At 37.4% G+C, this 27,144-nt stretch overlaps 1 protein-coding gene across 2 annotated transcripts in view; it reads right to left on the reverse strand.

The window, feature by feature from the left end:
- Positions 1–27,144, reverse strand: part of PDGFD (platelet derived growth factor D) — a 227,585-nt gene that overhangs the window by 25,773 nt on the left and 174,668 nt on the right. For both annotated transcript variants that reach the window (XM_057553773.1, XM_057553772.1), the window contains exon 4: positions 2,819–2,881. In XM_057553773.1, coding sequence (XP_057409756.1) covers positions 2,819–2,881 — 63 coding nt within the window. The remainder of the gene's footprint in view (positions 1–2,818; positions 2,882–27,144) is intronic.

Below are 27,144 nucleotides of genomic sequence, written 5' to 3' on the forward strand. Positions count from 1 at the left end.
AGATCCCCCAAGGGCAAATATCTCATATCTCTACAGGAAAAACAGAGATTAACGAAAACTTGCATTTCTGAAACTCAGCTGCGTTCCTACTGAGAAATAATATGCCTATGCATTATAGAGTCCCAGACAGTAAAGCCCACATTTATATTCTCACTCTCAGGTAACACTTTTTCTTTTTAGCCAATCAAGATCCAAAGGTCCCCAAAGGATTACTTGCTCTTAGGGGAACAGTCTGTCTTTAGCAAAACTAAGGTTTTATAAAAGCATAACCTACCATTGGTGTAATTTAGGAGATTTCAAACACGCCCTGTAGGGAAAGGGAGTAGGTGGCAGACGGGGTTTGGGGAGTAGCGTGTGAGACATGAGATAGATTGCTGAAGGTCTGAAGGTATCAGGCCAGCTCCTTAATCTAGGAGTGTATTTGTGTGTGTGTGTGTGTGTGTGTGTGTGTGTGTGTGTGTGTGTCTCATAGAAGCTGAACCCTGATTGAAGCACATCACTTCTGATTTTCAGATCCCTCTTGGCATCCTATGCTAAAGGCGGCTAAATTTATGACTCAGTAACAAAATTCCAAATTCCCATTCAACTTTGTATTGTCAGGATTTACAGTCTACCTGGCTCATACACAACAGATGATTTACAATTAGCTTTGTATCATGTGGCTCTAAGATCCAAAAAGTCAAAATGAGTTGGCCAAAGTTAGGTGCATGGCAGCATATGAAAGCTTTGAAATTAAAATTCTTCCCTCTTTTTTGAAACAAAAGCAAGAACGTCAATCAAGCCATTCAGACACAAGCATAAGCTACTTAAATGGCTCTGAGGAACTCCTGGCAAGGAGTTTCCTGGGGTTGGTCCTATCAGTACCTAAGGTGTAGTGTATATTCAGATATCTCTCCAAGAGAAAGCTGTGGAGGGGATCTTAATCCCTGAGGAGGAGGAGGGAGTCCAGTCTCTTCTAACATTAGTCTGAAGAGCAAATCCAAACCGTAGGTAAAATGTAAAAGTGTCCTTGTGTGTGAGTTTTACTGCTCTTTTCAAGTTTTGACTTGAAACACTAATGATATTTAAGAAAATATTTATGAGTGACTAGGTGATCTAATCAACCCACGAGAATATTTTTGTTTCCGAGGCAATTATATAAGAACTATTTTTGAGAGAAATACTAGTTGGGTGTGCCTCTTTCAATTGCACTGTAAATTTGATCTCATTCAGCTTTTGTTATATGTTTGTAAAATCAATTTTAAAGCTAGGTGAATTATTTTAAAGTAATGATAAAAATCTGTAAAAATGTTCTGAAAACTGTAAACCGGTTTCAACAAAAACAAAGAATGGTTTATATAGAAGTAAATGGTAGGTCCAAGGGCCCTTGCTCCTACTCCAGAAGGTTCTTGGAAATCAGAATGAAAAAGAAGCTAGGTCTTCCTGGTCTTCCTAGAGGACTCAGCAGAACCTGGACTTGGAACTCAACCCAGAAGAGTTTCCAATGGGTTTGGACCTAGTGCTGAGCTTCCACAGATGCACCAAATGGACAGGACAATCCTTCTCTTTAAGAGGACCTGGATTATCCTGAATCAGTGAAGGGTCCTTTAAACTGATTTCTGCCCTTTGGGCAGGAATGATTAGATAACCCTGAGCTATCATGTGTAAGATACTTGAGAAGCCAGAGGATCTCCTGACAGAATAGACCACTAGGTCCTGAATGGCAAAAGCTGCCACTGGCATGTACCTTGAATTGTCAGTCTTGGGCTGCTAACTGCCCACACCTCTTGCCTAGCCTCCCAGCTCCTCAGTATTACCTGCCTTATTTTAATTTTCACCTTTCTGACAATGATTGCCTATACTCAGCTAGGTTCAGAGCATGCATTCTTGACCATCAGAAACGAACAAAACACTCTTAATATCACCATTAGAGACCTCACTGATCTCAATCAGATCATGTTCTAGTTCAGCAGCCACACCAGGTGAATTAAATAGTCACAGAATCCATAGCTGAAGAAATCCTGGCATGAGGGAATTTTTTAAAAATCCCTCCAAGAACAAAAGATAGAACATCACTTGTGGAAAAAAAAATCAACTCTGACTCAGCCACACTAACCCACTTTAGAACCATGGACAAGCTTTCTCCATGCTCTTAATCTTTTAATGAACAACTGCATTTATTATCTTGCAGTTTATTGCTACATAAGTGCTACCCATAAGATTGGTGAAAACAAAGTCTGCTCTTTCTGTACAAAGTAGATAAGTATACAGAATACTGGGAAATGACTAAATTTGGAGGAAAAAAATTGGAGCATGAACCATTTTATAGTTTCAGGGTGAGTTATGTTTTATTTCCAAGCCAAATAGAACACAAGCCTGCCTTGCACTTAAGTTATGTTACCATAAACATGGATTTTCCACATCTGAAAAGATCCTTGAAAATGCAAAGGTTAACGGAATCCCCTGGAATATTCAAAAAAACTATTTCAAAATTCCCCACTTGAGCTTAGGCCCTGAACTGTTTCATACCTTTGATATGTCTGGACAGTCCTTTAGTTGCAACGTTCTGCTTTGAAATTGATAAATATTTAAGTCATTGTCTATCCTGTGTTCCTACAAGGGATACTGACATTTCCTGGAAACCTTTCTGAAAGAGGAGAAAAAAGGGCATCTGACATAGCCCACTATAACCTAAAAAAAATGGAAGAACACATCATGTTTGAGATCTGGCTTTGGGTCCAGCCATAGATCCTTCATGCAGCTGAAGTCATCCGAGGGTTGACCTTAGCTACTTCTCCATCAGTTGTCTTTGCAGGCAACAGAAAAATAAATTACTTACTGAGATAGAGCTTGTGACTGACTCCCAATTGGTCTCTGAGGCTGCTGCGGGTTGGAAATCTTCCTAGAAGGCAAAGAAACATCCATGCGAGTCAGGCAAACCTCTGTTCAATTCATTACATGCACAGTTTCATCTCAGCCATCTGAATCTTCTTCCAACTAAGTGACAACAGGAATACAGGCTACATTACTGCTGAACAGGTCACCATCTGCCTTAAGCACCTCTCCTCAAGAATCCTTGTCATTCAAGACATGGACAACTGCAGTCACATTTACTTATAAACACTGGCGAAATGAAAAAATGTGGGGACAGGAGTTCAAATTTTAACTCAGCCATCTACTGACTGTGTGACCTCAGGAAATCTACTCTCCTCTCTTCCTCTTCTGTAAAAGGCTGGTATGGGATGCTTAAATTACACGGCTGTTTTGAGAATTAAATGCATTAGTTATGTAATTATAACTAGCACTTAAAGTGCTTAATAAAGAGTACTGATAATTATTGTCAGTATTAATGGTTATTTGGTTTGAACTACCTCCTGCATCACTTTCAATCTGTGATCTTTTCAAAGATAAATTAACTGACAAAGTGCTATTCCTGACTCTATCAGGAAATGTCAGAAAGACTGGCAGGGGGAAGAAAATGGCCATGGGAGGGACAGAGTACTACCCACTCAAGAAAAGAAAGTAGAGAGCAGACCTGAGAAAGTTAGTTATCTCAGAAGTCTTAAAGGATTTGTGACCTCAGAGAAAGAAATTTCTCTTATAAGGCAAAGTTCTTTCTGATTTGTCTGTAAGTTTCATGTTAATTACTCTAGTAGCAGTAAGTTTTAAAAACATAATGGGGGGGCTTCCCTGGTGGCCCAGTGGTTGAGAATCTGCCTGCTAGTGCAGGGGACACGGGTTCGAGCCCTGGTCTGGGAAGATCCCACATGCCACGGAGCGGCTGGGCCCGTGAGCCACAATTACTGAGCCTGTGTGTCTGGAGCCTGTGCCCCGCAACGGGAGGGGCCGCGATAGTGAAAGGCCCGCGCACCGCGATGAAGAGCGGTCCCCGCACCGCGATGAAGAGTGGCCCCCACTTGCCGTAACCAGAGAAAGCCCTCGCACGAACCGAAGACCCAACACAGCCAAAAATAAATAAATAAATAAATAAAGTAGCTATAAAAAACATAATGGGAAGGAAAGCTGATCCTATCATTTTTACAAGTCACAGATGGTTTCTTGACCCTGCTGAAATAAATCACCTTGGTTAATTTCTTCCAGCCTGATCAGGGAGTAGGAGGTATTTTAAGATGATGCTGATAAAAAATTCAGCCACTCAAATCTGACATTTTATACACCCAAGTATACTGAATGAGAGCTAAGTATCAGATCTAAATTTCATTAGCATTTTGAGAAGCCAGAAATGTATTTGTTAAGTGCTCATGATGAAACTGGTTTATATATAAATGTCTACGTTGAAGAAATTTTAGTTGTTTACCAGAGGGAACTAAGGCAAATGTGGGCTTCAAGGAATGAACATCTATTAAAAACTGGCTGGACATCACTATTCTAATCTCAACCTCAGGGAAGAGAGGAAAGAAAGAGAAAATGTGGTCTCTGCACCCTGCAAGACAGAATATACATGAAAAGGGCACTGAATTCTCACAGAAGAATGTGTGCAAACAAATGGAGGTTGGCATTTATATGAGTCTTCATAAACTGGTAAACAGGTGAAAAAAGCAAGAAAGCCAATGGCTTCCCCCTGTCTTGAAGAGACTATTGGTGGGAGAACATATTCCAGATAAGAAACTGGGACATGAGCAATTCTCAGATCAGAGAATTTTCATTTTTACTCATTCATTATATATTTGTTAATCATCTACTGTGATACATTCTAAGCTGAGGGTAGAATCACAAGGAAATAAGAAACTATACTTGCCCTCATGGAGTTTAAAATGTAGACACATAAACAGGTGAACAAACTCATGCAGGTGCTCTGATACTCATCAGGATACCACAGGCAGTAAAAAATTCTACATGCAGAGGAAGTGAGTGGGCTTTAGAAAAATTTTGCATAACGAGGTGACTCGAGTTGAGTTTTGTAGACTCGTAAGTAGATGGTTATTTGCAAGAAAGGTGGAGTAGAAGACTCAGTCAAAGAGAGAGAGATCTAGACAATGTGAGGAAAGCATAACGAAAAAGTAGCCAGTTGATGGGGAAAGTTAATGAGTCATGTTGGACATAAAGTGTTTGAGGTGCTTATACAATGCCCAGGTAGAGATGTTCAGGAATCCATTTGTTACATGAGAATGGGCCTCATGAGCGAGTCTTGAACTTGAGATATAAATTTGGGAATCATCAGCATAAAAATGGCTGATGTATATAACATTATGTAATTAATTAAAGCAAGTAATGGATTATATCAACAACATATGAAAATCAGAAGAGAGACAATCTTAAAATCTTGGAAGTGAAAAGAATTTTTAGGATTATCTAGTCCAATCTCTTCATTTTAATTATTAGAAAACCAATTCTCAGAAAGATAAATGGTGTGCTCTGTATCACGTAGCCTTCTTCTGGGAATGCTTGGACCAGCAAAGCCCATTCCTCAGTACAAATTGTGTGGTGATCTTTCACATCATTTACAGCTAGCTTGATAATTGTATGCCCGAGGGAAAAAGATGGAACAGAGTCCAAAAAGGGAGTCAATAGAAAAGCAGGAAAGGAATAAAGCAGAGTATTGGTAGAAGGTTCTATGTAAATTCTATAAGTATTATAAGATAGGGGTCCAATTTCATTCTTTTGCATTTAAATATCTAGTTTTCCCAGCACCATTTATTGAAGACTATCTTCTTCACTATCTGGGCTACAGGATTCTAACCAGACACTTTAACAGGCACAAATGATAAAGAATTTCATTAAATCCTAGATAAAATGTAAACTTACCTTCTCTAAGGAACATGAATATTAGACATTTAAAAGAAACCAACTATCTTTTACCTTATTGCAAAAGTTTGCCATTATTTATAAATGACATTTAAAATAAACTTATAAAAGGGAATGATATCCCTTATAAAAATAAAATACAGAAACTCCAAACTTTAGCCCTGAATGGAGAATCTCTCCATGGGAAGGAACACAGCAATTTTACTTTCTAAATCTATCCTCACTATGATCATTCTCATCTCTTCCCCCATAACCTCCCAAATCCAAGATACCAGTAAGTCTGCCAACTGCCTGTTAACTTTCTCCATGCTTCTACCTTTCTCCGTAGAGTCCACATTCCACATGGCAGCTGGAATTATCTTTTTTTCCACAGCTTTATTGAGAAATAATTGAGATAAAACACTGTGTAAGTCTAAAGTATATAATGTGATAATTTGATGATATGTATATATTGCTAAATGATTACCACAATAAGATTAACACATCCATCAACCCACATAATTACAAGTGTGTGTGTGTGTGTGTGTGTGTGTGAAAGTGTGGTGAGAACATTTAAGATCTATTCTCTTAGCAACTTTCAAGTACACAATACAGCAGTCACCATGAATTAGATCCCTAGAACTTATTCATCTTATAACTAGAAGTCCGTACCAACATCCCACCATTTCCCCAACTCTTCTGCCCCTCATTCTACTCTGTTTCTATGTGAATTTCATTTGTTTTTTTAAAGATTCCACATATAAGTGAGATCATACAGTTTTTATCTTTTTTTACTTAGTTCACCCAGGATAATGTCCTCAAGGTCCATCCATGTTGTCACAAATGCAGGATTTCCTTCTTTATTGTGATTAAAAATATATATATACATATAAAATGTAAAATATATATAATATATACAACATACATATATATATATATAATTTATATATATCATATTTTCTTTATCCATTCATCTATCAATGGACACTTATGTTGTTTCCATGTCTTAGCTATTGTGAATAATGCAATGAATGTGGGGTTGCAGATCTCTCTTCAATATAGTGATTTCATTTCCTTCGGATATATATCCAGAAGTGGGATTGCTGGATCATATGGTAGTTCTATTTTTAATTTTTCAGGAACCTCCATACTGTTTTCTATAGTGGCTGCACCAATTTACATTCTCACCAAAAAGTGCATTAGGGTTTCCTTTATTCCACATCCTCAACAACAGTTGTTATCTCTTGTCTTTTTAATAATAATCATCCTAACAGGTGGGAGGTAATATCTTATTGTGGTTTTGATTTGCATTTCCCTGATGACTAGTGATGATAAGCATCTTTTCATGTACATGTTGACCATTTATATGCCTTTGGATAAAATGTTTATTCAGGTCCTCTGCCCATTTTTAAATCAGATTATTTGGTTCTTTTTTTTTTTTTTTTTTTTTGCTAGTGAGTTGTATGAGTTCTTTATATCTTTTTGATATTAACTTCTTATCAGATACGTAGTTTGCAAATATTTTCTCCCATTCTACAGGTTGCATTTTCATTCTGTTGATTGTTTCTTTTGCTGTGTAGAAGCTTTTTATTTTGATGTAGTCCAACTGCTTATTTTTACATATATTGCCTTTGCTTTTGTTGTCATATCAAAAAAAATCATTGCTAAGACCAATGTCAAGGAGCTTTTCCTCTACGTTTTCTTCTAGGAGTTTCATGGTTTCAGATCTTATATTTAAGTCTTTAATCTATATTTAGTTAGTTTTTGTGAGTAGTGTAAGATCGGGGTCCAATTTCATTATTTTGTATTTGCATATCTAGTTTTCCCAACACCATTTATTGAAGACTATCTTTCCTCTATTGAGTATTCCTGATTCCACTGTGAAATACTGATTTATTTCTTGGCTCTCGATTCTATTTCATTGATATCTTTTTAAACCGTAAATCAAGTCACTTTTGTCTTCTGCTTAAAACACTCCAACAGCTTTCCATTGCACTCAGGATCTGGTTTTATAAGAGCTGACCACTGCTTGCCTCATCTCCTGGTGTCTACAAATCTAACTCCCCTCTCACTACACTGGCCTTCTTACAATCTTTCAAATAACACTCCAAGCTTATTTTCCCTTTGGATCTAAATTTGTTGTTGGCTGGGATGCCCTTTCTCCAGGTCTTCAGTGACTGGCTCCTCATCAGTTGGTTCTCTGTTCAAGTATCATATATTTAGAGAACGTCCTTTGAACACTTTATTTAAAGTACTTCCACTCTTTGTCACACTATTCACATAACCGGCTTAATCTTCTTCAAAGCATTTATGATGAACAGAAATGATTTTATATTTGTTTTATTGCTGATTATCTCTTTCCCCAACTAGAAAGTATGCTCTTGAATGGCAGGGACCTTGTTTATTGTTCTCCACTCTATCCCAAGTTCCTAGCTAATTTTGGTACAGATTCCAATTTCTCTGGTCCCCAGTGTACATTCAGGAAAGACGTTCAGCTGCTACCCCCCAGTATAGGCAAGCAATACAGATGGTCCTCAACTTAAGATTGTTCGACTTTATGATGGTGCAAAAGTGATATGTATTCAGTAAAAACTGCACTTTAAATTTTGATCTTTTCCCCAACTAGCAATATGTGGTATGATACTCTCTCCCAGTCATCCACGAGATCGCGAGGGTAAACAACTGACACACTACAACCATTTTGTACCCATACAGTCATTCTGTTTTTCATTTTCAGTACAGTATTCAATAAATTTCATGAGATATTCAACACTTTATTATAAAATAGGCTTTGTGTTAGATGATTTTGCCCAACAATAAGCTAATGTGTGTTCTGAGCATGTTTAAGGTAGGTTAAGCTAAGCTACAATGTTTGGTAGATGAGGTGTATTAAATGCATTTTCGACTTATGATATTTTCAACAGGTTTCAACCTTGTCATAAGTTGAGGAAGATCTGTAGTTTATAACCAGAGTCCTTTCTGAGCAGTTGGTGCCTATGTCATACTATTTGTTACATACTTTTAATATCATCCTGGGTAGACTGCTAGTTTTTCGAGCTGCAGTTTAATTAAAGACAAACTCCTTTTTCATGGGTGCTGAAAGGTACTGCCCTTAGCATTACTTTAAGAAATGCTAAAATAGAACAGTGAATAATCATTTAAAATGTATCAAAACAGTCCAGCTTACAAAAACATATTTCTGTTCTTTGTTACAGCAAACTCCAGTAAGTGCTTTAAAAGCCATGTCCCATTCTTCTGAGGAGAGAGAACTGTTTGCAAGCTCCAAGAAGTCAGGACAAATTCAGCCCTTGATTTCCTTAGCTCTTGCTCCTGAAAGGCAGTATGTTCCATCCTAGAAGAAAGGAGCTGATATTTTGGCTATTTTGTTCCCTCAGTCTATGTAGGAATCTTAGCCCTTTGGTGCTGTGGGTACCTTACTGAGGTCATCTAGGGTCCAATGCCCTCACTTGAGAGAAAAGCAAACTGATGGTCAAAGAGAAAATGACCCATCATCCCCAAACTAATTAATTATTACTGGAGTCAGGACTAGAACCCAATAAGCTATTGTGTATGTCTTAGTCACATGCTCTTTCCAATCCACCAAATAATGACATGTATCATTCTATAATTACAGGCATCTTAATCTGCACTGCCTTAATCTAATAAGAATTAATTTATATCACTATAAATTATAATAACTTACTCTCAGCTCATGTCCTCACATTAAAATAGTTCCTAATTCTATTTTGGCAGTGAAACTCATTATTTGGCATTTTGAAATGAAACTCCCTCATTCTCTGCATTTTACTCTTTGGAGTAGTATTGAAAACATAGACATGATTCTCAGATCTTCACTTTTTAAACAGCTTAGTATGCATAGTTTGGTTTGTATGAGAAAAAGTGTTATAGACTAGAAAGTTGGGGAGGTATGTAAAAATAAAATCTTAAAAGTACTGCATAAAATGCAGATAAGTATTTATATAATTGTAGCGTGGAAGAGATATTTCTAAGCATGAATGCTGAAGTCGGAAAACATAAAAATTGATACACCTCACGTACATAAGTCATTGTATAAATCCAAAAAATACCAAAAACAGAATTGAAAGCATAATGACAAACTAGCAAACATACTGGTAACAGATACAACAGATAAACAGTTAGTATCCTTAAAGTAAAATAAACTCATAAATCAAAAGGTTAAAAAATACAATTTTGCTAGAAAAATGTACAGATTATATGATTGCACCAGGGCTGAAACAGTGGGAAAGAAAAAATTGACTGGAGTGCGGGGGGGATATGTGTGTCATCATTTACCTAAAGCCTTATATGTTATATTATTAGATTGAATGGCATCACCCATGTAGTCCCTGGTGTAAAATAAAAGCCTTCTTTAGAAATGTTTCTCACCAATTGCTAAATAGAGAATTGTTCAAAGATAGAATAATAAAGAATTGTTCTAGAATGATCACATTTGGCTCCACCTAAACCATGGCTAATGCAGCACAAACTTTGATGTTTTTAAAAATGGCCACAGAAATATGCAGTTCTTTTTGAAGCAGTATAATTTTATTTTATTTTATTTTTTTAGTTACTGTTGCTTTCTTTCCTTCTTTTTTATTTATTTATTTTTCTTTTCCATTATGTTTTATTACAGGATATTGAGTATAGTTCCCTGTGCTATACAACAGGACCTTGTTATTTCTCAGAAATATGCAGTTTTTAAAAACAGCCACAGAAATATGAAGTCAGCTCAGGGTCAGACAGGCATTTATCTGGCTCTGTTTGTGGACAGTTTGCCCACAGGCTGAAAGCAAATACAGCTGGGGATAAAATAGCATTATAGGCAATGAATATTTTCAATAATAATCTCTTCTATTAAAGTCTACAATATGAATGGGAATTTCCATTTTCAGAAAAGGTATCTCCAGATAACACTTACTTGCCTTCAGTCACCTTGAGCCCATCCCAGAGGGCAGGTGGTATATCACAAGCTAATAAGTGAATAACCTACTCATTCCTCTCCCAAGGCAAGCTTGCACACATTTATTCATCGAGTGCCTGCACTGGATGTGCAAAAGAATCCTTCTCCTGTCCCTTTATAGAGGAGCTGGGGACACTTGTCTTTTGAATCTTGTTGCCAGGCCAGTATTCCAAACATTTAGGATGATTACTTGTACCACCTGTTCCTGGATCTCACAGACGACGGCTGTTCATTTTTATCCTAGGTGATTATGCTGTATGTGAGTAGATGAGCCATGAACTGTTCATTGCTCAGAGGTCGTATTCTACCATCTCTTAAAACAAAACATATGCTACTTGGGGTTTTTAAAAAGTATTCAATCAAAACAATCTTTAACTTACCAAGGATGACTTATTTTGGAAAAGTTTTAAAAGATTTCCCTTATTTTGAAAATCTTCTACTGTTTGCTGTTTTATATTCATTCTACAGAGGCAAAAATGAAAGAAATATCTCTCCTTATTATATTTGTGCTTCTTGACTGAATTAATGCTTAAAAGTGTTTCTTTTGAAATGCAAAAGAAACACAAGGGATTTGTCAGGATTCATAAAACAATAACGAGCAAATACACTACAACATTTATTCCTTCAGTGAATTCTTCATTTCATGACACTCCACTCAGTTCATGACCCACTGAGGGAAATTCAAATAATGCTAAACTTGGAGCCCTGTGCCCTAGGATCACTCTATGGGTGAGATCCTTTAAAACAAAGACTTTTGATACTCCAGTAAATGAATTTCTGGCATGCAGTCCAAGCAATATATGTGGAAATGATACATCGATGTCCTAGTGTTCATAGGAATAGAATAAAGCAAGTATTGAAAACTCTTAAGTTCAATCAAACTCTGTGATCCAACCAAACCTTTACAAGTATATCTCATTATATGCTCATCATCAAACCAGCTCTTTTACAAGAATTAAGGGAAAAGCCTTGGTTGGATGCCAGCTTTTATTGATAACAACATGTAACACAAGGATATCAAGAATTCAAGGATCAATAATTAACAAGAATCACCAGATGTAAAATAGATAGCTAGTGGGAAGCAGCTGCATAGCACAGGGAGATCAGCTCGGTGCTTTGTGACCACCTAGAGGGGTGGGATAGGGAGGGTGGGAGGGAGACACAAGACGGAGGAGATATGGGGATGTATGTATACGTATAGCTGATTCACTTTGTTATACAGCAGAAACTAACACACCATTGTAAAGCAATTATACTCCAATAAATATGTTAAAAAAAATTAACAAGAATCAAAGAGCATCTTTCAAAGTTAGAGAATTTGCCTGTGAAATTTAATAACATATATACTTAGAGTTATAAGAAGCTGTGGGCATGAGTCATCTATTATTGGAAATATAATTTATATAAAATAAATATACCTTTAGTAACAAATATCTCTCAGAGATAAGACATACTTGCAGATTTCCACTGATTTAAGAGTTAATTTTACCACTTTTTCATTTATCATTAGTAACAATGAAGTATGTATAATGTTTTAATTTAAAACTACTAGGATCCATCAACTAATCATCCATGTATTCTTGATGCTAATGTCAAGATATTTTTTAAAAGTTCACTTTTCTTCTTATGAGATAAAAAACTTTTTATAGTTTCTGATTTCTTCAGACGGAATTTAGTCTGGGAAGTTGCTCTCAATAGGATAAGCAAAGATTAGAGCAAACACCAGTCCAACGGTAAATAAGAAAGTTCCTCTGACAAGCAGAGAAGAGATTATCAACGTGGAGGGGGTCATGAGAGTCGTCTTGAGAACTAAAGAAGTTCCAGAGGTGTGTTTTCAAATAGAAAAAGGGTGAACAGCCTGCAATTATTGTTTGTGTATTATGACTTGAGGAAAACATAAGGATCTTAGAGAGGAGAAACAGATGATGAAGAAGGTGGTTAAAGCCTGTGTTTGCCAAACAAGGACGTCTTGGCAAAGGGCTGCACAAAAAATTGTAAATTGCAAGATACAACCTTGCTAATAGCTTTCACTGTGTTTGATACATACAAATGATAAATGAACATTTAATTTACATCTAGAAAAGTACTGCCATAGGTCTCTCTGCAATGTGTTGCTGAAAAGCTCGCACAGATTTAAATTTTGTGAATAGCTCTTGTAAACACAGTAAAGTTGTTTAATATTAAGAAAACCCTATGATTGTTTTGTAGCAACAGCTGCTTTTTATGGAGCCTAGATTATGTGACTAGCACTATAGGAAACCCTTTACATACGTTATCCCACTCATTTCTGTAGCTTTAAGAGATGAGAAAGTAGGGAGACAAGGTACTTAAGGAACCTGCCCATGGAATCAAGCCTGGTTATTAAGAGGCTCCACGGATACCTCAACTTGAGGCTGATTCTTCATCCCCTTTCATCTCTGTTGAACTATTCCTCCTTTCATTTATAAAGAATCCTTTTATAAGATAAACAAATACCCTTGATTTGTGCTAAGTACAGGTTTTCATACATTCCTTAAATGCATTACAAAAAGAACATTTGGTTTGGTTCACCAGTAGCCTGAAGATTATTAAAGATTGTGCTTTTGATAGTGCTAAACTAATCTTAAAGATTATTTTCACTACCAAGCGAAAATGGATGGCTGAGGAAATTAGTTTGCTACCTCAGGAAAATTACAAGTTTGAAATGAAGAAGAGAAATACTGACCTGAATTATTCATATTTTCATTTCCTTGCACTTAGCACAATGCCTGGTACACAGTGAGCACACTTTGTTTTTTGTTTTGTTTTTGTTTTTGTTGAGGGAGGAAGTACTGTTTCCAACTCAAAATTTGAGAAACCAGTTCACTTTGATTGGATGACTCTGTGCTGAAATTCACACTCCTAAGAACTACTAAACTTCTCTGTACTTTAATGGTGTTATATAAATGGATTATCCTCATCTTGGCCAAAAGCTAGTTCCATTATTAAGACAAATATTAAGGAAAATGGGAATTACAAACACTATGAAGATTAAGCCCATATCACAAAAATCTTTTAGCTAAAAGCATTTCCTCTATGAACTCAAATTATTGCATTGCTAATTAAAACTAAGATTTTACTTTAAGGAGAAAATACCATTTAAAGTTCAATAGTCAACACAGCTTGTCATACCACCAGGAAAAAAAAAACACTGGTGAAACATTATTCAGCAAGTGACAGGTTTATAAAGGGGGACAACTTATAAAAGAATCAGGGCAAGACATGCATAAAGCATTCAAAAAGCTGTTCATTCTTTTTAAAAATATAAATATTGCCTAGGGAGGTGACTTTATGTTCTTGGTGACACATTTTTTCCTGTACATATTAATCCTTATCCTTATACTCGACCAGTATGCTTTCACTGGTGCTGCAACGCATCATAATTATCATTTGGCACTATAGGCTACACTGAATGTGAAATATTTAATAGACATGTTTATATCATAGAACTATGTAAATGAACAGTTGAACAGTTAATTCAAAGGACAACCTTTTTCTTGACCTGACTGTAAGGGGGTTTCCACACTCATTTATGTGGTTAAACTGGAGAACTGGTTACTGTAAAGTTTGAAACAAAAGTGTAGTACCCATCCCCCTGCAAATTACACTTCATAAAGGTGAGATTAGCACATTCTTGACCTTGCAGTTCCTCTTTCCACTCCCCACTCAACTAGCAACTAATCAAAGCAGTTCGCAGGTTTCGGATCTCTAAAGCAGGCTTGCTGTCAGCGTTATGAGCTGATCACCAAACACACAGGTCGTGAGCTTCATCCTGTGAAGGTTGGTAAAGCTTCACCCAGAGAAAAACTCAACACTCTGGCCAGACTCTGGTTAAAGCCAGTGAAGGAGGCCTCCTAGGAACAGATGTGCAACTCAGCCCATATAACTTCATCATCACTCCTGAATAAACAGCTCAAAGTCTTCTCCTACTGGTTGGGAAGATCATTTTGAATAGGACAAAAGGTGTTTAGACGAGAGATCCTGCAATCTGAATCCTATCAGTTTGTATTCATGGGTTTTTACAATTCCTTTTTACTTTTCGTTATCCTCAGTTAACTTTTGCTTGTCATTACATTAGCAGTATTCATCAGCAGTTTCAGCGAGTGAAAACACTAGGCTTTGCACAGCAAAATTTTAATCCCAGATTGGCTCTCCTTTGCTTCCTGCTATACTTTTTTGTATTATCACATGCTATGTACTTTAAGAATTCACTGCTGCATTCATCTAAGCCAAATATAATTACAAAGGTATTTTTGCTGCCAAAGAAAAAAATACAATGCATTCCAAAGTCAAAGGGAAAATACTCTAGGGCTTGGGTAAACTATTGCTTCTTCTCTACTGGATTGGGAAGAGTCAGAGCTGACTAAATTGTTGCCCAGCTTCAAGTATTAGCTGAGATATTCCCTGCATATGGGTTTTTTTAGGAATACTTCATGTCTCACACTTAAACCTTGTACCTATTTCTTATTCTCAGCAGCACAATTTTAGAGCTGGAAGGGATCTTACAGATCACTAGGTTCAACGTTCTATTCTCTATCTAAGATTTTTGAATGGCCAGAGTTTATAACTCACTGTGCTGGTCACTGGGTAATGCATAGATGCATAAGATGTAAAACTGCCCTTGAGGAATTTACCATCTAGATTAATTCTAATTCCCCACTCTTGTCATTCCCTTGCACATCAGCAACTTTTAGTTCCATAATGGATTATCATTATGTGAAATTATCTTGTTCATTTATTTTTGTACTTGTTTCCAACCTTGTGTGTCTCAATTAGAATATAAGCCCTGGGGGGTGGGATGTTTTCTAACGTTCTCACTGCTCAACCTCTAGCATTTACAGCGGGGTGTGTTAACTAACATGCTTTCAATAAATACTGGTTAAATGAAAGAATAAATAGACATTGGATTACTGTGAGGATCAAACGAGATGATTCACGTAAAGCCCTAGCACACTGGCTGCTACACAGTTGAGTGTTAATAAATATCTGTGGAATGAATAAATGAATAACACAAGATCTATAGAAACAAATGTCTCAGAAGAAGTGGCCTGGAGTTGACCCCTGGATGATAATCAGGGCTTCTGATAGTAACGGGAGTAGGCAGGTGGAAAAAAGGGCATGAACAAAGACATAGAGTGGCATGATCTTGGACCTGTGAGTTTGCCCTGTGCCCAAAGTAGCAGGCAGGAAATGAGGCTGAAAAAGGAGTAGGACAAATCAGGGGGTCTTAAATGCCAGGCTTGGCTTTTTCTTTTTCGTTTTCTTTCTTTCTTTTTTTTGGGGGGGGGGTAGGGCATTTAACCATTCATTCAACAGGTATTTGTGGACTTCCATTATTAGTGACTACATGACTCAAGTTGCTGCAGATACAGAAATGAAAAAAGCATCACGGTCACTGCTCTCAGAGAGCTTTCAATCTGACCATCCTGTGCCTACACGCAAGTAAATCAAGCCCCTAAAAGGTCAAGTGTCAGCCTCATCAGCAGATCTGCTGCCTGGAGCCTAGGTCTCTGGACATACTGGAGTGCATTGCATTAACTCATAGGAAGCTGGTTACTAGTAAAGCCACATCTCCCTTGCTCCTGCTCACATGCATCCCCTTCTGTGTGTACGAAAAAAATTAAAAGTTCTATCATCTTGAATTCAGTGATCTTAAGCAACATAATGGAGTTCCTAGAAAATAAATAATAAACAGAAGATAGCTATTCTGAGAGATGAGAATAGTGGAGAAAATTGAAGATAAGAAATTCAGTGCTGTTGGTTTGAAAAAAAAACTTTCTGGAATGTCAGTGATCTTCTAAGGCAACCTTAGAATTAGGAGATATTCCTTATTTTGGTAATCAAAACCCTAAAATGATAATAGCATTCTCCACTCAAATACAATTTAGTTCTATTTTATCCCTCAGCAGGATGCAAAATTACCTTTCTTCTTCAAAGAAGAGTTAGAATGTTTGCCTGATGAGAAGATTCAATAGATGAGAATCCCTTAAGTATTTTATCATGACCCCTGAGGCTGGTCAGGAGAGATTGATTTGGTGGGATTATTAAAAGCTATGTCTAAACCTAGCAGGGATCATAGAGACAGAAGCTAGAACACAAATGGGCATGGATGGCTTTCATCAGAGGATCTCTAAGTGCCAACAAAATAAAAGCAAACCACGTGTCTTTAAATGAAGAGCAGGGAGGTTGAGAAACTCCTTTGCTATTCACCTTGCTGAATAAGGATTGCAACATTTTTAGTTGGTAGAAGAGATTTGATAATCAGTGTGTTAAAGCATTTTTTAAAATGTTGCTTTGGAGACAGAGCACTCAGAATCAAATTCTACATGGAACATTAACTGTGTGACTTTGGGCAAGGTCAACTCTCTGTGCTTGAGACTCCTGATTTGTAAAATGGGAAAAATACCTTTTCCCCCCACACAGGGTTAGTTGAGGATTAAATTAGATGACTCGTGTGAAACTAACTGGCACAAGTGGACACTTACTGCATACTTTCTGAAACTAGTACAGTCTTTCCAATATATTATCTTTCTGCTGGAAAGATGGCTATATAAGACCTCTGCAAAGATGGGAATCACCTGTTACAAATTCTGGAGTCCGACTGAATTGGATCCCAACTCCACCACTTACCAGCTAGAGTCCTGGTACCAACTACTAAGTTTCTCTGTGCCTCGATATTCTTATCTGAAAACAGAGATCATAGTAATTCCTATCTCAAAGGGATGTTCTGAGGATTAAATACATCACTATATGTAAAGTAATAAAAGTGGCTGACATGTAGAAGAAAATCCTTATCCATAACACATTTTTTTCCTTGGAAGAAACGTTGATTGGTCTATCCAATCTACAATGGCCTAACATACTAAATGTACATTAAATGTACAATGGCCTAACATCTAAAATGTACATTAGAATTTTGAAATTTCCAGAAAGCTTCACATCTCATCTCATTTCACTCTCCCCATCTCCATGTGAGCGGAGTACAGATACATTAGATAAAATAATTGTCTGGGTCTACTCAAAGAGAAGCGTTTCTGATTTCCTGCCTGCTCATTTCTACTGCTACTCGGCATTTTCCTCGTGTTAGGATACACTCCTCCAGCCCCATAACTGCATCCACTAGCCTCCCTACATAGGTAGTTCTGCCCCATCCCCCAGCAAATTACTGAGTGCTTACTATGTGCTAGATACTGTTCTGGGGATACTCCAGGGAATACAGAGTAAATAAACAAACATGGTCAATTTGGCCATATGGGGAACAGATGAGACAGGAACAGATGCATGTAAAAGTACTTTGCCAGCTGTAAATTACTACACATATGTAAAGGACTGTTATTTATGTATTCTTCAAAATATCAAACAGAAAATTTTGAAAGGGTGAGAACTTGCTTCAGAAATATCAATAGTTGAAGGAATTTAAATATAAAACCTTTATATGCATATGTAAACTACTGATTCATGCAGGAGTTCAGCCCATTCTTGGACTGGGTCATCTTTGAACCAGTCTCTTATCTCCTGGTAAAATATTTCTGCATCTAAATGAATTATTGCCATTTCTAACTCATGAATTAAAATTTGTAATTTTGGATGTGGAAGAGGCTTTACAAATCACTGACCAGTGCTTTCAGTTTCCAGGCACTGTGCTGCCCCTCTCCACTGGGTCTGTCTTCTCAGGGCTTCTCCTGGGTGCCCTCCTTGTGGGAGGAGTGTACTTCATGTCCCCTTGAGGCAGGCTTGGCCATGTGACTTCCTTTGACCAAAGGAATGTGAGGAGAAGCTTTAAAACACATCATGCAGTTCTACCATTGCTCTTTTCCCTCTGCTGCATGTCCCACATGGGGCTGATCCTTCAGGCTTGGATCCTTAAGTGGAACACAGTTGTAGGAGACGAGCAGCTGATGTGTAACCTGATTGAAAAGTCAAGCTTTTTTTTGGAAGCCACTGAAATTTTGGGGCTGTTTGTTACTGCAGCATAATTTAGCAAACTATGACTATTTCAGGAATCAATGTCCAGAACTATTACTTTCCAATGGGAACACACCTAAACTGATGAGAAAGCCAGAACTAGATTCCATGTCTCCTGACTTCTAGCCCAGATGTTTTCTATGCTAGCACATGCTTTAAGAAAAGCTAGTCCTTTTCTAAATAGTTCTTCAGACCTCTAGAGTGATTTCTAGCTGCACATTTTTTTCTTCCCCAAACCCTGTAGTGTCAGTCCATGAACACTGCCTTACTCTGTAGTAGTCCTCTCCCAGTTTCTGCTCAGCTTTACCCCCGGTTGATCAGTGTTGAAGAAAGATGATGAAAAGCTTGTTGTTTTCAGAGGCAGCTGAAAATATTGGAGGGATCAATGGTTGTCCTGTATGAGGTACACAGGGAGCAGGTAGAGGCAATGGTACTCCTGGTACAGGGTGGGAGTGAGGTACTCATCTACCGTGAGCCCAAGCGCTACTGCAAGATATATCCCAGTCTTTGTGCTCAGATCCCATGATTGCTGCAGTACAGTGTATACTTCTTTTTTTTTTAATTAATTAATTAATTAATTAATTAATTTATTTATTTATTTATTTATGGCTGTGTTGGGTCTTCGTTTCTGTGCAAGGGCTTTCTCTAGTTGCGGCAAGCAGGGGCCACTCTTCATCGCGGTGCGCGGGCCTCTCACTATCGCGGCCTCTCTTGTTGCGGAGCACAGGCTCCAGACGCTCAGGCTCAGTAATTGTGGCTCACGGGCTTAGTTGCTCCGCAGCATGTGGGATCCTCCCAGACCAGGACTCGAACCCGTGTCCCCTGCATTGGCAGGCAGATTCTCAACCACTGCGCCACCAGGGAAGCCCCCAGTGTATACTTCTTATGACATTTCAGCCAATAGTATCTCAGGTAATATTTACTGTTATATTTTAAAAAGGTAGAAATTGTCCCAAGGGTGGTGGAATGGGGAGGGGTTAATCCCATACTAGATGTATTTGAAAAATACTAATTCTTCTTCCATATTTGATCAACAACATAAGTGTAAGTTCCCTCAAGGAAAAAAACACTGGCATTTAAAATAATTCCTCTGTACAGGGAAACTTTACATAAAACGATACACACACCTTGATACACAGACACAGGACGACATTCACTCTGCTCTCTCTGCACCTGACATGTGAGAAGTCAGGAAACTTTGTACAATTTAGGATGTCTCTTTAACAATCATCTTTTGAAGATGTAATAAACACATCCTATATTACCACATAATCTTTCATTTTACATAAAATATTAAGTTAGGGAGGATATTACGGGTAATTTAGTTCGTAGTCTACAAAATGCAACCATTGTTTGTAATCATCAAAAGCTGTAGCCAGTGGTCTTTATTTCTAGTTATGGAAGCTCTATTTTAAAATAAATCCAACCATTGTAAAATTCCCCCTTGATTTTATTTGAATTGGATGCAAGGTTTTGCACAATATTGTGTATACTGCTATTTAATGGGATGTTTATGGGTAGAAATAATACAATTAAAATTCAAAGCTTTTGTCTACATGCAGAAAAGAACCCAGTGCCCATGGGGTGGGGGGGGGGGAGCGTGGGTTGGGTAGAGTTAATGGTCCAGCTCACACCATCTATCATGTTCAAATGCTGACCATAATAGTCTCAACCCTAATGTGAAATTCATTGCCCTTCAGAGGTCTTTGGTGAACTCCTGTCATTCTGACTGACAGCTTTAGAGGAGGCTTCCTCAATAACAGGAACATCTGTGCTGAGCAGAATGGAAAACCCTGACACTTCAACAGCTTCTTGATATGTAGGCTGGGAGAAAGAAAAGCCTCCCGGCCTCTCTCCCAGCAGACTGGATAGGAAATAGTGGCAGCATGCGTGGCTGGTCTCAGACTCTTTCATAGAACCTGATTCAGCAAGTTGACAGTACTGAGTGCTTCTGCCTTTAGCACTTAGCTATTCTCAAAGGGAACAAGAAAAAGGAGGGGACCTTTTTCATATTTCCTTATGATATGAAGAGAGAACTGTGCAATTACATTTAATATATAAAAGCCAAAGACGATTTGGGTCAGGCAAAAACCATCTAATTAGAATCATTTTATTCTCAGCTATGTCTAGGAGGCTTCCTATAGAGTATGGAGGGTAGAATGGGGGTGGGGAGAAAAGGAAGAAAGACTGCTCAGAGCAAAATGAGTTTGAATTTAACCAGTGTCAAAGCTGCATTAAGGAAGCTAGATATTTGCTTGACTGCTTTCTATGGCTCCATTCATTTTTGGTCATCCTCAGTGGGGCTCGTCAACCTCTACAGTCACTAGTCAGCCAATGTATGTACTAGATTTCCTCAGGATAAATAAGAGAAAAACATCCCTAACTCTCTTGTGTTAAGTGGAAGATACTATCCTTTCAAGAGCAACAATAACCGAAAAAAAGCCACAAACTTTTATAGAAGATAAGAACATAAGTTAACAAGAATCTTTTCTCTCAAGAGAACACTGCATTATCTTCTGCCAACTTCTTAGTTTACTGATGGGATAGAAAGCTGATTATTTACTGTACACAGTAAAGAATATTGCTTTTGGGAGCTGTGTTGGCCTGGACTCCATATTCTCTTCAAAAATAAAAAGGAAACTTTAAATTGGATTTCTGACATTGGTTGAATGGTTTTAGTCTAAAAACTATTGAGCAGATTAATTTTAAAATGGGGCACCATAAGCACAACGTCACTTCTGATAGACTACCATTTTGCGATGTCTTTTAGAACCAGGCATCATTGTGGACAAACAACCTCAACACCTTCGAAGCCCTCACTGACCGCTCTCTCCTGTTCTCCCCTGAAGATAGTACTTCCCTCCAGGCCTGGCTAATGAGAGCTCCCACTCTGAAACCCTGCTAGGCTGGGGCACGTGGCTGTGGGCTGCCTTTCATCTGGCTCCATTCTGAAACTTCCAGACCCTTGATATTTTTAATACAATATATTCATATGGGTCCAAGTCTAACAGTTAGAAAAGGGATGCCACTCAGAGGCAATCAACATTATGTTTCTTACATATTCTTTTAAAGACATGGTAGGCATATATAAGTAAACTTATAATCACTTCCTCTGAAACACAACCACTCACTTATTATTCCCTGCTTGCTGTCTACATATTGCTGCTTCTATTAAAGTTCTGGTCACTTCCCCATATTTACTAAGGACCACAGCATCTGTGTTCTGGTATTTCTCTCTACTTCGTTACCATCATCGTGGATGATGTCAGTGTCCATGCAGATAGCATGGAGAAAATACCCTTCACTCTCAACTCTAGTGTCCCTTCTTATATACCCTCACTTCAGCCACTCCCTCTTCATCTGAAATCTGAAATGCACAGTGCACTCTGCGGCCATGCCTTCCATATCCTTGCAAGCCCTTGTATTACTTGCTGCTATCTCTCTCTCTTCATTCACTTAATACTTCCATGTTCCTCTAAGTTATCAGTCTCCTATTGATCTTAGAGACCTCATAATCCATCACTTCAAGTCCTCTCTTATCAATACTGCCTTACCACCTAGCTGTCCTCAGGTACCCATCCTGCAAAAGCCCCTCTCTAGAGCGATCCAATCATTCTTCACCTGGATATCTGCTTGAGAAAAATTACAAACCCACCACACCATGTTGTCTTTCTTTCTCATGTATCTTTAACCTTTTCTCTACATGCCTGTCCTATATAACCTATAAAAAATGTTTGAGTCTCTTTATCAGTTAAAGATCTATTTCCTTCATCTAACCTCTCTGGGTATCATTTCTTTAAATCTGTGTCCCTTTACACTTAAACTTCTTGAAATAGTAGTTTACCCTTTCTGTTTACTGCAAATTTGATTCACTCTTCATCTCATGGCAGCCTGATTCTTGCTCCGCCACTCAATCTGATAAAAAGACTCTTATTAATATTTTTAATAGCTTCTGAGTTCTCAATGCACCCTTTCTAGCCTTTACTTGACTTGGCTTTAACAATAATTTATACATGAATGATGCCTGACTCGGTATCCTAGGCCAAGAAATCTTTGTTGATATCAGATCATTTTGCCAAATTCCTTCTGGTCACCTCCCATTGGATGGCCCATAATCTCCATAAACTCAACATGTCCAAAATGGCACTCATCAGTTTTTCCACAAAACCTGCTCATCTTCCTGTGTTTCCTTTCCTAGAAAAATACAACCACCTTCACTTAATTGTGTACATCACACATTTAGGAGTCATGCTGAAACATTCCCTCATTAGTCACTAAATCCTTCAGATTATACTTTCTTAATCCTTCAAAACCATGTCTTCTAGTCTCTGCTTTAATTTAAAAGTTTATCATATCTCTCCTGGATGACTATGAGAGCCTCCTAATTAGTCTTTCTCCATTCTTGCCCAACTGAAATCTGTCCTCCACTGACCTGCCATATTGGTCTTCAAGTGTAAAATCAAAACAAAAAGTGCTATACTATCTATGTAACTTCCAAGGCCTAAATCCCTCAGAGTTTCTGAACAGCTTGCAGTCCTTTGATGAGTACATCAAAACCTTCATGATTTGGTTCCTGTCATCTTCTCCAACTTTTCTAGCCAGTCACTCATATTTCCCCAAGGTTTCAGAATTATTTCATGCTTTATCAGCCTTCTCAAATTTGAAGAGGCTGTTCCCTTTGCCTGGAAAGTCCTCCCAACTCTTTCCCATTTAGCTAATCTCACCTCATCATTTAGAACACAAATTGAATCATTCCCTTTGAGAAGCATCATTAGTTCTGATGTAGGTGCTCCCACCTCTGTGTTCCCAGAGTATACAGATTTTTACAGTGTACTTTTTGTTGACCTTCATGCTTCCACAGTAGCCAGTATACTGCCTAGGACATATTAGGTTCTCAATAAAGACTCAAAGAATAGCTGGGCTTTTAGGGCATAATGTGACACATGTCCTTCTCAGATTCTTAATGAGGATCCATTATCTATCAGCTGGGAATTTAATTATTAAGTTTAAAGACCATATTTTCAGGTGGCCAATTCATTTTTAAGCTATCTTTATTCATAAAGGTGGCTTAAAGTTAAAGATTGGCTTATGGGTTAATGATTATTTCTATTCTTAAACATTTTAAAATGTGTGACAACTAAATATTCTATAAAGCCACCTTTTGGCACTGAGACAGCTGACACTTAGTTTTAGCTCCAAAGTGTTGACACCTAGTTGACACTTACTTAGTTTTAGCTCCAAAAGTGTTCTTCTTCTTGTTAAACTATTGAGGTATTGTCCTTAGTTGACACTTAGTTTTAGCTCCAAAAGTGTTCTTCTTCCTGTTAAACTATTGAGGTATTGTCCTTAACATAAATACTATGAAGGTGGAGTAGCAGGTGACTAATTCAAGTGTTTTAAGGGCACTGTGAAAAAAATATTTTCTCTATATTTCTGTCCTTTGATATCGGAGCTACTTATTCAGGGGATTTTAGTACTGAAATTCAAGATATTACAAAGATTCTCATAGATTCAACTCTGTGAACAGGGTCAAAATCTTTTAAAATTTGTTCACTACCCATATTTGATTTATTTTAAGGTGAAAAATGTAGATTCTGATAGCAACAAAATACTCAGACAAAACAACAACAGTGGTTTTCATAATAATGTTAATTCTGGAACTGGAGAACTCTAAACTTGAATATTGTGAAAAGGAAAGACCATCTTATAGGATGTGAAACATTTAATATTAAAAAGAAAACCTTAGAAATTTAAAAGAAAGTAGATCATCTTCCCAACATAGATGACCATGCGTAATCAATTTGAAAGAAACGGAAAAGATGGTTGTGCTAACTATGTACCCTATACATTTCAGAGGGAGAAAATTATTAACCTGACAAAGGTCCCTCAGTAACTCCAATAACTTGCATAATGTACATGTATAGGGTCTTTGTGGGGGCAGATTTTGCAACATATTTTAGATATTCTTTATATGGAAATGTTGATATTACGTTAGATACAGATTATCTCAGAGCTGAAAGAACATAGAAATTTGTGAAATTATTTCTCTATTAACAATTGCCGCAAAGTGGCTATTACATTATATCATACGTAGTAGAGAGTAAATGAGTTTTAATTAAAAAAAAATTGTTAGGACTCCTTTGGTGTCACTGAATCTAGAAGTGGAACTATTTTATCTAAGATTTCAGTGGAGAAAGTCCTATGAAATATAGCAAGTGAAAAAAAGCTATGGAGGGAACTGTTAAGATATTGCAAAATTGTCAAAACACAAAAGCGCTCCAGTCTGAAACTAGGAATCAATTGTTGATCTGTGCAGTGCATTGGTAAGATGGAATCAGATTACCAAATCATTTTGCAAGTACTTTAGTATAAGATGTTGACAAACTTCTGGGGATTTAGAGAACAGCTGACTGATTAACAGGCTGAGAAAAATGACTTATGGGACAAGATTATAAAAACTAAATATATTGTTCATCAACAGAGGAATTAAGTACTTGATGTACACTACATATAAAATATTTAAGAGAATGACTTAGGGGTATGATACAAATTTCCAAGAATCCAAAATGTGTCACCATGAAGGGAAAGAACTGTTTACGATGTTCCCTGAGGGCAATAACTAGAAGTCAGAGCATGAAATTGTATAACAGAAAATGTAGCCTCCGTATCTACAAAGTTTTCCCAGCAGTGATATCTATTAAATTGTGAAATGGCCTCACAATGGAAGTAGTAGAAAAGCCATCCTGTAAGTCATTTCACACCAGAGTGGACAAAGTATTCAAAGACATACCTTTGGAAAGAAATCAACCCCACTGATGTAATGGAGAGTATAATGAATGACCCACAAGAGCGTTCCATTTCTGCTTTTAGCAATGTTATGTGTTTTTCACTGAGCATCTGTCTTCTATTGTGAATATATTCATATCATAGCTTCAGTTTTATGTTTATTATTTCAATATCTTTTTTATTTTATTTTCCTAAAAGGCCTCTAGTTTGTAAACCCTTTGGTTTGCCTGGACTATACTTTATGAAAATCACATTTGTCGTTAATATCCTGAGCTCTCTATCAGGAAAGTGCTCTGAGGAAAAAGCAACAAAGACAGTTGGAATGTTAATCCATTTTATAATGCATCTCAAAATGTATACAACTAATCCTAAACTTGTAGCCTCTGAAAGATAATGAGACAGTGGAAAGAAATATTTGTATTTTATTTATTGCTATAAATCCCATATTAGAAATCTTCTCTTTTAATCATTCATAAATTAAATATGTAACTTTTCCATATTGTATTGAACCCCAATTCTTTTGCTCATGGGCATTTAATTGATGAGGAATGGATTAAAGACAATGAATATAAAGAGTAGAAATATTTGATACTTTTTGTACATTGAAAATAGTTGCTTAATCATTTATACTAATCTTGGATATGCAACATATTTTACAATATAAAATACCTGGCTAGGTAAGAATTTATTGTAAATTTAAAAGAACTGCCAAAGAAATAAGAACCTAGGATGTTATCTTTGTGTTAATATTCTATCTCATGTATTAGATCCATTTAAACCTATTAAGGAATTCTCCCACTATAAAGTTGTTTCTTACTTCACAGTATAGCAACAATATAGTTGTAATATTTACCATACCTCCAGCTACTTTGTTAATTATATCAATTTCAGATTGCCCACTGGGAATCCTCATGGCATGAACACACAGCATTAAGCACACTGACAGTGAAGCTTGAGAGAGGGTCACGTAAGTGAAGAAATGGTGATAGGAGGCTGTGATTTGTACAAATTTCCCACTGTTTTCTGTTACATACATAATCCTGCCCCTTCCAACCTTCTCCTTTAAGTCCTAATAGGTCCTCTGTTGCTCTCATTTCTCCTCAAACCCCTATCTCCAAAATACTCCAGGAAATCTCAAGGGTAACTTTGGGCAGTAAAATGTATACAAATGGCTTTGAGCAGGGCTTCTCAAACTCAGCACTACTGACACTTTGGGTTGGATAATTTTTTGCTGGGGCTGAGGAAGGAGGTGACCTCTATACTGTAGAACACTGATAAGCATTCCTGGTCTTTACCTACTAGATGCCAGTGGATCCCACCCACCCCCAGTCCCACTGTGACAACCAAAATTGATTCTAGAAATTGTCCACTATCTTGGGGTGGTGGGGGAGGAGAGGCCAAAATCACCCCTGGCTGAGAACAAGTGCTACAGCAAAGTGGCAAAGGGTAGGAGGAGCCACTTGACTCACTTGCCTTTTTATTCTTCCTCTTGTATGTTTCCAAGGTTCTATGGAGAAGGCAGTTAGTTGCAAGAAGACTGGACAGGGATTGGTTGTCAAAAACATTAGCAGGAAATATCCTCACCACATGGCATCAGGGAATGAGACTGTGAAGGTCAGCTTTGTGAAAACTCAAAAATAGGTATAGATAGGCTAATACACAGCCTCCCT

The sequence above is a fragment of the Balaenoptera acutorostrata genome, chromosome 9 (assembly GCF_949987535.1).
Source record: "Balaenoptera acutorostrata chromosome 9, mBalAcu1.1, whole genome shotgun sequence".
In the NCBI taxonomy this organism is placed as follows: Eukaryota; Metazoa; Chordata; class Mammalia; order Artiodactyla; family Balaenopteridae; genus Balaenoptera; species Balaenoptera acutorostrata.